Source organism: Nicotiana tomentosiformis, chromosome 9, assembly GCF_000390325.3.
Source record: "Nicotiana tomentosiformis chromosome 9, ASM39032v3, whole genome shotgun sequence".
Classification (NCBI taxonomy): Eukaryota; Viridiplantae; Streptophyta; class Magnoliopsida; order Solanales; family Solanaceae; genus Nicotiana; species Nicotiana tomentosiformis.
In genome coordinates, this window is record NC_090820.1 from 35,963,835 (window position 1) to 35,974,942 (window position 11,108).

General features: G+C 41.4%; 1 protein-coding gene across 1 annotated transcript; it reads right to left on the reverse strand.

Annotated features, from left to right (window-relative positions):
* Positions 1–462: 462 nt before the first annotated feature.
* On the reverse strand, positions 463–891 carry LOC138898599 (uncharacterized). Its single transcript, XM_070184675.1, has one exon. It carries the CDS (start codon positions 889–891, stop codon positions 463–465), a length of 429 nt encoding a protein of 142 aa, XP_070040776.1.
* Between the last annotated feature and the right edge of the window lie 10,217 nt (positions 892–11,108).

Here is an 11,108-nt window from a genome sequence, read left to right on the forward strand (position 1 = left end):
ACTACGGACCCGAACTGACTACCCCAGCAAGTCACATAATAGCTATAAAGTAGAAAATGGGCAGTAAATGGGGGAACGGGGCTACAACTCTCAAAATAACCGACCGGGTCGTTACATCCTCCCCATATTAAATAACTGTTTGTCCTCGAACGGGTCTAGAAATGTACCTAGAGTCTCAAATAGGTGTGGATATCTGCTCTGCATCTCCCGTTTAGTCTCCTAAGTAGCCTTCTCAACTGGCTAACCTCTCCACTGTACCTTCACTTAAGCTATGTCTTTTTACCTCAACTTTCGAACCTGCCGATCCAAAATAGAGACCGGCTCCACATCATAAGTCAAATCACCGTCCAACTGAATCGTTCTGAAATCCAAAACATGAGACGGATCACCGACATACTTCCGGAGCATAGAAACATGAAACACTAGATGCACACTCGACAAACTAGGTGGCAAGGTAAGCTTTTAAGCCACCTCCCCAATCCTATGAAGTACCTCAAACGACCCAATATACCGAGAGCTCATCTTGCCTTTCTTCCAGATCCTCATAACACCCTTCATGAACGAAACCTTGAGTAGGACCTTCTCCCCAACCATGTAAGCAACATCCCGGACCTTCCTGTCGGCATAACTCTTCTGTCTAGACTGCGCCGTACGGAGCCGATCCTGAATCAATTTAACCTTGTCCAGAGCATCCTGAACCGAGTCAGTACCCAATAGACTAGCCTCGCTCGACTCAAACCAACCCACCAGAGATCTACACCGTCTCCTATACAAATCCTCATACAGAGCCATCTGAATGCTCAACTGGTAGCTGCTGTTGTATTCAAACTCTGCAAGTGCCAGAAACTGATCCCAAGAACCCCCAAAATCAATGACACAAGCGCGTAGCATGTCCTCCAATATTTGAATAGTGCGCTCGGCTCAACCTGGGTACCCAACTCTCTCTGCACGGCTCTCCAAAACTACGATGTAAATTGCATGTCCCGATCTGAAATAATAGACACTGGCACGCCGTGAAGGCGGACAATCTCGCGGATGTAAATCTCAGCCAACTACTCCGGAGTATAAGTAGTCCCAACTAGTATGAAGTGCACGAACTTGGTCAGCCGATCCACAATCACCCAAATAGCAACGAACTTACTCGAAGTCCGTGGGAGCCCAACTACAAAATCCATGGTGATCTACTCCCATTTCCACTCTAGAATCTCTAACCTCTGAAGCACTCCTCCCGGTCTCTGATGCTCATACTTCACCTGCTGAAAGTTGAGGCACCGAGCTACAAACCCCACTATATCCTTCTTCATCCTTCTCTACCAATAATTCTGTCTCGAGTCCTTATACATCTTCGCGTCACCCGGATGAATGGAATACTGCGAATCGTGGGCCTCCTCAAGAATCAACTCACGTAGCCCATCCACATTAGGCACATATATCCGACCTTGCATCCTCAATACCCCATCATCCCCAATAGTAACATCTCTGGCATCACCATACTACACCGTGTCCTTAAGGACAAGCAAATGGGGATCATCATACTGGCGCTCTCTGATGTGATCATATAATGAAGACCGAGAAACCACACAAGCTAGAACCTGACAGGGCTCCGAGACATCTAATCTCATGAACTAGTTGGCCAAGGCCTGAACATCAACTGCAAGAGGTCTCTCACCAACATGAATGAATGCAAGACTACCCATACTCACCGCCTTTCTACTCAAGGCATCGGCCACCACGTTGGTCTTCCCGGGATGATACAGAATAGTGATATCATAGTCCTTTAGTAGTTCCAACCATCTCAGTTGCCTCAAATTTAGATCCTTCTGTTTGAACAAATGTTGGAGACTCCGATGATCTGTAAACACCTCACAAAACACATCGTAGAGATAATGCCTCTAAATCTTCAATGCATGAACAATGGCAGCTAACTCCAAATCATGAACATGGTAGTTCTTCTCATGGGGATTCAACTGACGCGAAGCATAAGCGATCACTCTACCTTTCTGCATCAAAGAACAACCAATACCGATCCGAGAAGCATCAAAATACACTGTATAAGAGCCTGCAGCTGAAGGTAAAACTAGAATTGGAGTTGTGGTCAAGGCGGTCTTGAGCTTCTGAAAGATCTCCTCACACTTATCTGTCCACCTGAAAATAGCATCCTTTTGGGTCAATTTGGTCAAAGGCGATGCAATAGACAAGAAGCCCTCCATGAAATGACGATAATAACTGGCTAAGCCAAGAAAGCACCAAATCTTCGTAGCTGAGGACAGTCTGGGCCAACTCTGAACCGCCTCTATCTTCTTCGGATCCACCTGAATCCCCTCGCTAGACACCACATGCCCCTAAGAACGCCATCGATTTAAGCCAAAACTCATATTTGGAGAACTTAGCATAAAGCTTCTCCTCCCTAAACCGCTGCAACACAATCCTCAAATGCTGGGCATGCCCCCCTGTCTACGAGAGTACATCAGGATGTCATCAATGAACATTATGACAAACGAGTCAAGATAAGGCTTAAAAATACTGTTCAGCAGATGCATGAATGCTACTGAGGCGTTGGTCAGCCCAAAAGACATCACAAGGAACTCATAATAACCATAACGGGTCCTGAAGGCCGTCTTAAGAATATCCGAGTCCCGAATATTCAACTGGTGATACCCAGACCTCAAGTCAATCTTAGAGAACACCCGAGCTCCCTGAAGCTGGTCAAATAGATCATCAATGCGTGGCAAAGGATACTTATTCTTGATTGTAACTTTGTTTAACTGCCTATAATCAATGCACATCCGCATAGTACCATCCTTCCTCTTCACAAACAGAACCGGTGCACCCCAAGGCGACACACTAGGGATAATAAACCCCTTATCAAAAAGTTCCTGAAGCTGATCCTTAAATTCCTTCAACTCAGTTGGTGCCATACGATACAGTGAAATAGAAATGGGCTAAGATCCCGACACCAGGTCAATACCAAAGTCAATATCCCTATCAGGCGGCATGCCCGGAAAGTCTGAAGGAAACACGTCCGGAAAATCTCGCACCACCGAAACAGAATCAATGGTAGGGGTATCAGTACCAACATCCCTCACAAAGGCCAAATAAGATAAACAACCCTTGCCAACCATCCGTTGGGCCTTCAAATATGAAATCACTCTGCCGGCAACATAGTCTAGAGACCCTCTCCACTCGATCATTGGCAACCCCGACATCGCTAGCTTCACGGTCTTAGTGTGACAATCCAGAACAATATGACAAGGAGACAACCAATCCATACCCAAGATCACGTCAAAATCAACCATACTAAGCATCAAGAGATCAACTCTAGTCACCAATTCCCCAATAGTCACCACACACGACCGATATACGCGGTCCATAACAATAGTATCGCCTAATGGCGTAGATATATGAGTAGATGAAACTAAGGACTCACGGGGCATATCAAGATAATGAGAAAAATATGATGATACATACGAATAAGTGGAACCAGGGTCAAATAATATGGAGGCATCCCTGTGGCATAATGAGACAATACCTGTGATCACTGCATCTGAAGCAACAATATATGGTATGGCAGGAATAGCATAGAATCGGGCCTGACCGCTACCTGATCGGCCTCCCCCTCTAGGGTGAACCCTAGCTGACTGAGCCCCACCCCGAGTTGGCTGGGCGGGTGGTGAAGTAACTGGTGCTGAAGTTGTAGCCTGACTCCTCTACTGAGCTGGACCTCCCAAAAAGTGGGCACACTGCCTCCTGATATGACCAAGCTCCCCACACTCGTAGCAACCCCGATCTGACTATGGTGGTGGGGACTGGGATGGGCCTCAAGAACCAGAATAACCGCTAGAAGCACTCGGTGCAGACGAACCCTGAACTGATGGTGCACGAGATGAACTCTGAGCTGGAAGGGCACTGCGAGATGACTGACCCTGATGAGAACTGTATGAACCATGGATGGATGCTGCACCACGGTGAACTGGGCAAGCCGTTTAAGCGTGACTATACGGACGACCCCTGTCATGGTAGAACTGACCCCCAAAAGGAGCACCACTGAAACCTCCCAAGCTACGAGGCCTCTTGGCATCCCTCTATCCGTGCTCCTGACTGTGGACCATCTCTATCTGCCGAGAAATGTCAACCACCTCGTCAAAAATAGCACTAGACACCCTCTCCCGAGTCATAATCAATCGCAGATGATATGTGAGGCCATCAATGAACCTCCTAATCCTCTCCTTATCAGTGGAAATCAGCCAAACTGCGTGACGAGCCAACTCAGAAAACCTCATCTTGTACTGCGTCACAGACATGCCCTCCTGTCGTAACTGTTCAAACTATCTGCGTAGCTCCTCCCTGCGAGACTGCAACACGAACTTCTCCAAGAAGAGAATGGACAACTCCTACCATATAAGTAGTGCTGCACCGACCGGCATGCGCCTCTCATAAGCCTCACACCATCTGAAGGCTGCCCTAGTTAACTGAAAAGTAGTGAACGAGACCCCATTGGTCTCCAAAATACCAGTCGTGCGAAGCATCAATTGGCACTTATCCAAGAAACCATGGGTATCCTCTGACTCACAATCGCTAAATGATGGAGGTTGAAGCGTCCTAAATCTCTCAAGTCTCCTCTGCTCATCATCAGCCATAACGGGGACAACCAGGGCATGAGCAGCTGCAACCGGCTGGGCTGGTAGTACCCCCGGTGTCTAAAGTCTCTGCATCACCTGATCTGGAGTACGGGTAGCTGAGGTATTATTACCTTCCCCGACTTGGGAAGTAGATGGTGCGGCCAGAGCCAAAAACACCTCAGCAAGGCCAGTGTAAACAGTCAATATCTGGGCCAAAGCATCCTGAAGGCCTGGAATCACAATGGGCACAGCTGGTGCCTGAGCTAGCCCCACTGGCTCAGCTATATCTAGAACCTACTCCTGTGCTAGAGCAACTGGTTGATCTACAAGTGTTGCTCTAGCTACTGTACGAGCTGCACCTCTGCCCCTACCGCGACTTCGGCCTCTCGTGGCCCTAGCTGGTGGTACTGGTGGTTGTTCGTCCTGCCCGGTAGCACGTGTCCTTACCATATGTGAGAGAATAGAATACATAAGTTTAGTTATCGGAATCAAGAAATCCGCACAACAAGAATACAAGAATATGAAGTTTCCTAAGGGTTTGACAGCCTCTCGAAGATAACTATAAACGTCTCCGTACCGATCCGCAAGACTCTACTAAACCTGCTCATGACTCGTGAGACCTATGTAACCTAGGCTCTGATACCAACTTGTCACGACCCAAAATTCTAAACTGTCGTGATGGCGCCTATCGTGGTACTAGGTAAGCTGACATTTCCAAATAACTCCAACACTTTTAACAAAAAATGAATTAAAGCAGTTTAAACAATAAAATTTCTCATAAACGGGATAGAAACCCAAAACACAATGCGAAAATTCCCAACCATCAGGGTGTCACAGAGTACATGAGCATCTATATATCGCAAGTCTAGAAAACACTATCTATAAAAGTCCGAAACTAAATACAATAAGCGAAAGAAAAAGGAAGGAGAAACAAGGTCTGCGAAAATGCCGAGCAGCTACCTCGAGATCTCCGAAGGGTCAAATGTGCAGTGAATCAACACCCACCATATCCGGAAACACCTGGATCTCAATCTGAGAAAATATCTACTCCAATATACCATTGTCTCGCGAAACGACCTCCGAATGCCTCGAATCTCAAGAATCCCCTCGAAAATCCTCTCAAGAATCGCCATAACCCGTGCTTGAAATGTTTGAAATGAGGCCAAAATCTAGAACCCTTGTTTTAATATCTGCCCAGCACTTCCGATTCCGCGGGAACTTAATCGCTTCTGCGGCATCGCAGAAGCGACATCACCCATGTATTTGCAGCCAAATCCGCTCCTACGGTCCCTCACTCCAATTCTGCGAGCATCTAAGCCGGTTCTGTGGTCCCAGCTCATTTGCCCACTTTCGCTTCTGCGGTCCTCCTACTACATCTGCGGTCACGCAAATGCCGGATTCCCCATAGCACCTGTACACCTTCCGCTCTTGTGCACCTCTCACCGAATTTGCGGTCACGCAGGTATGGGAAATCCTTCGCACCTGCGACCACCCCTCCAACCTTCGCATCTGCGCAACTCAGCCCACACTTATGAGCACGCACCTGCGATCAAAGCTCCGCAGGTGTGATTACACCAGCAGACCCCAATTTCAGCAACTTCTCAAGTTTAACTTTTGATCTGGTAACCATCCGAAATCAACCCTAGACCCCCGGAACCTCAACCAAATGTACCAACAAGTCTTAAAACACCATAAAAATTTAGTCGAGCCCTTAAATCACATCAAACAACTTTAAAAACATGAATCATACCCCAATTCAAGTCTATTAAAACTAAGGAAAATTCAACTTCTACAAATGACGCCGAAACCTATCAAAACACGTCCGATTGACCCCAACCTTTGCACAAAATTCACATTTGATATTACGGACCTATTCTAACTTTTGGAATCAGAATCTGACCCCGATATCAAAAAAGTCCACTCCCAGTCAAACTTTCCAAAAATTCCAACTTTTGCCATTTCAAGCCTTATTCCACTACGGACCTCCAAATCACAATCCGGATATGTTCCTAAGTCCAAAATCACCTAACGGAGCTAATTGAACCATCGAAACTCCATCCTAGAGCCGTTTACTCATAGATCAACATCTGGTCAATCATTTCAACTTAAGCTTTCAACCTTGAGACTAAGTATCTCATTTCATTGTGAAATTATTCCGGACCCAAACCGACTACCCCGATAAGTCACATAACAGCTATAAAGTAGAAAATGGACAGTAAATGAGGAAACGGGGCTACAACTCTCAAAATGATCGGCCAGATCATTACAGTCTTGTTTTCTCGTAATCTTGTTACTCTGGCCCTTGGGAGTAATACACAAACCAACAAACACATCATCTAAATCTCTAGTATGCAAGTTGTGTAATCACATAACAACTACTATGCTATATCACAATAGGATCTCGTACGTATGTGCTAGCTACTAGATTAGTGAATCTGTTCTTTCTCGACTATCGAGATGATCTCTCTTGGACTAGCGAGTCCGTAACTACTAGGTTATCAAACCCATATCTTCCAAGCTAGCACACATGTAACTACAAGGCCACTGGACCTATTCATAATGTCTATCATAACATACAACAAATACAAATCAAGTAAAGTTCTCATGTCAATTCTAGCTAACATTCGTTGAGTTACGAAAGTCTTTTTGAGGGTGCCGATATGGATAATATATACTTTCTGGGAGAAGAAAAAGACTATCAATAATCATATGAAACTCATCTTATTGGGTCAGTACCAAACAGAATATTCATGGAATCACCGAACACCCGAATAGAGCATCTATGAGGTTCTACTTATCAAAATCATACTAGGAAGGAAACTTGTTCGGAATCCATGCTAAAGAAAGAAAGGAATAGCCTTAACCTACATTTGAAACCGATCATTCAATGATGACAATAGAAACAGCTTCTTCCCAACTATTCTACTACAAATAAAATAATAGTAGTATCAATAAGAGAAACATATCAACTAGCTAATGAGCGATCAACTCGTTCTACGATAAATCAGACAACATATCTCTTGTTTTTACAATTCCTCAAGTTTAGAAAAATAACAACAACAACCACAACCAGCAACCATATGTACATCTCCTCAAAAGTAACAAGAACATCCCCAAAATGCCCTATAAAGAACCCTTAACTCAACTACAACATTCAACCACTAACCTGTATCGTTTAAGCACATCTAAAGCTCAAACTAAGTTATACACATGAAGGATAAGAATATATTACCCTAAACAACAACATCCATCCCTTATACACCATGCTTTAACCCGAAGAAATCGCCAGCTCAACAACAACAAGCAAAACTAAGGTATACGAGTACTACGATCTTTCCGAAGGAAGAATTACCTCAAAACCTTGGTAGGATTTGCTTGAATGATAGGGAGATTCTTTGGGAGCATTTAGGGAGATTAAGGTTCAATTTTTGATGAAAAATAATGTGAGGAAAGGGCTGCACTATTTTATAACATCAAAAATAATCTCCACCGCCTATGTGCGTCCAAATATAGCTATATGCGCAGTTCCGCTAAAACGCATATATCTTCCCACCCTAACGTTGTATCGACAGACAGTTTAATAATTTGAAAACTAGACTCATTGACCTTCAATTTTTGGATAGATCACCCCATAAATCCAAGTTTAATGAGAGAAATGCTCAGTGACATTATACCCAAATTTTAGTAAACTTATGAACGTAACTTGCGATAACTTTGCTGACTTTTGTTTTACAAGTTGCTTGACTTCAACACTTAACATAAGACTATTATACAATTAAAATACCTCATAACATGTTCTTTTTATCATGTTAAGAACTTCTGGTATTATCCCAAAAGTACAAGTTATAACATCGGCCAGTACTTCCAATGTACAATCTGTAAGTCACTCCATAAGTTAGAAATTTCATGAAAATTCACTCTCTTTGATTCATTTAACCTCTAACCCTTCTGATAATTTACTAAATATAGTCATAATTACTTATAAACTTTGGAATATCCTACCTCTCCGAGCTTACAGTGACTAACTCATGACATAGCTTAACGTATGAAAAATGCAGGGTGTAACAAAAAATGACATCTCTATTGACAAAAGGTTTGTTAGTTTTCACATTGAGAAGCCTATAACCTTTTGTCACATCACTATAACCAAGAAATATGCATTTTTGACTCTTTTAATTAAGTTTTGTTCTTTTTTCAGTGGTATATGAGCATAATAAATACACCCAAATTTTTTGAATGGCTTACAAAAGGTTTTATTCTACTCCAAGCTTCAACCGGTATCTTATCCTTCAATGCCTTTGTCGGACACCTATTGAGAATATAAACTGTTGTATATATTGTTTCTGTCCAAAAACCTTTTGGCAGCCCTTTCTCATTCATCATTATTCTGGCCATTTCAATAATGGTTATGTTTTTTCTTTCAAATATACCATTTTGTTCAGGATTGTACCGTGCTTTAAGTTGCTTCCCAATGCCTTTAATTCTGCAATGTTCTTCGAATTCTCGACTTATGTATTCACCTCTTCTATCACTGCAAATGGTTTTAATGTTGCAGCCTTTTTGCTTCTCAACAAAAGCTTTAAATCTCTTGAAAGTAGCAAATATTTTTAATTTTTCTTTCAAGAAATAAACCCAAGCCATTCTTAAATAATCATCAATAAAAATTATAAAGTACCTTTGGCTTCCCAAGGATGCAGTCTTCATTGGTAAGCAAATGTTTGTATGGATTAGTTCCAATGATGCACTTGCTCTCCAACACTTCCTTTTTAGAAAAGACTTTCTATGTTGCTTTCTCATAATACAACTTTTACATGGATCCACCTCAGTATGTATTTCAGGAAGACCTTATACCATGCCTTTTTGTTAGAGAAACTTTAAGACATAAAAATTCAAGTGACAAAACTTTTTGTGCCAAAGCCACCACCTCAGTATGTATTTCAGGAAGACATTGTACCATGCCTTTTTGTTAGAGGAGCTTTAAACCATAAAAATTCAAGTGACAACTTTTATGCCAAATCCATGAATCATTTACAATTTTACTTTTAAATGCATTATAATGAAGTTGTAAAAGAAAGTTTCTATTTATCATCTTTACTTTAACAATGACTTGATTTGGCTCATTTTTGTCATAAATTTTACAAAGACCATTCCTAAACAAAAGAGAATTACCATTTTTCATGAGCTGCCCATTAATAAGAAAATTTGGTCCCGAGCCAGGAACATAAAGAACATCATGAATTTCCTTACTGCTCATTTTTGTATTGATTGAATTTATACCTTTATCTTTAGCGTCAAGTAACGCTCCACTTCGCATTCTCACTTTAGAAGTGGGTTTGGGATTAATTGAGATGAAAACCTTTTTGTCTCCACATATGTAATTGGTACCAGTGTTGTAAACATGCCATTCATCACTTTTTTTCTGAAGCATCAGATTGAGAAGCATAAAAAAGGTTTTCTTCTTTATCTTCTACTTTTTCTACGCAAACGTTGGCTTGCTCTTATTGGTTGTGCTTGCAAATCTTCTTTATGTGGTAAAGCATTTTACAAAAGTTACGTTGGAGTTTGCCTTTGTGCTAATATTTTTCTATATTATGGTTAGTATTTTTTTTAAATTTTACAAAATAGACTAGTATTCTTTACACATTTTCTGTATCCTTCTTGGTGAAGTCATCACGACCCTGCTTATTTTTTGGATTATACTTCTTCTTTTGTTGATTCTTTGAGAATTCTTAAAAATTTTCATTGGTTCTGGACTGGAAAGCTGTCTCTTCAGGTAGATTCTCACGAAAAGTTTTTTGCTTCTTATGTACATGAAATGATCCAACTAGCTCTTTGACAAAAAGCTTAGAAAGATCTTTCGTCTCTTCAGTTATAGCAATAATATGCTAATATTTTTTGTAACACTAATTAAAAAAAATTCACAACTTGTTGGTTGAAAATTTCATAGACGTGATTTTTCATTTCATTAACAATATTCATGACTCTTGTGTAATGTTCATCTATTTTTTTCAGATTCTATCATCTTCAAATTTTGAAACTATCTTCTAAGAGTTTGAAGATTGATATTGCATATATTTTCATCACTATATACCTTAGCTTCTAGAGACTCTCAAACTTGCTTTGCAGTATCACATTTGGCAATTTTAACAAAAAATACTCTCGAGACTCCCATTTTAATTTTGCTCAAAGCTTTTGCATCTTGACGACAATTAGCCTCAATATGTTACATTGCTACTATTGATAGGTAATCATTGTCTTCTGGCTCTTCATAATCATTTGCAATAATTGTCCACAAGCCTTCAACTTTTAGATAAGTTCTCATTCTAATCTTCTAGTATTCAAAGTCATTTCCATCTAAAAATGGAGTAAAAATAACTGTAGAATCAACACCTTCTTTTTTTTTTTAATCAAATATACTGTTAGGTTATTAACCTAGTAGCCGTTATACATAATAAGTCCCAAAATGGGTCAAAATTACACAAGTTCAAA

Bases quoted from the DNA above. Each gene is read 5' to 3' on its own strand.
- LOC138898599 (XM_070184675.1), bottom strand. From the start codon at position 891: ATGCTACGCGCTTGTGTCATTGATTTTGGGGGTTCTTGGGATCAGTTT.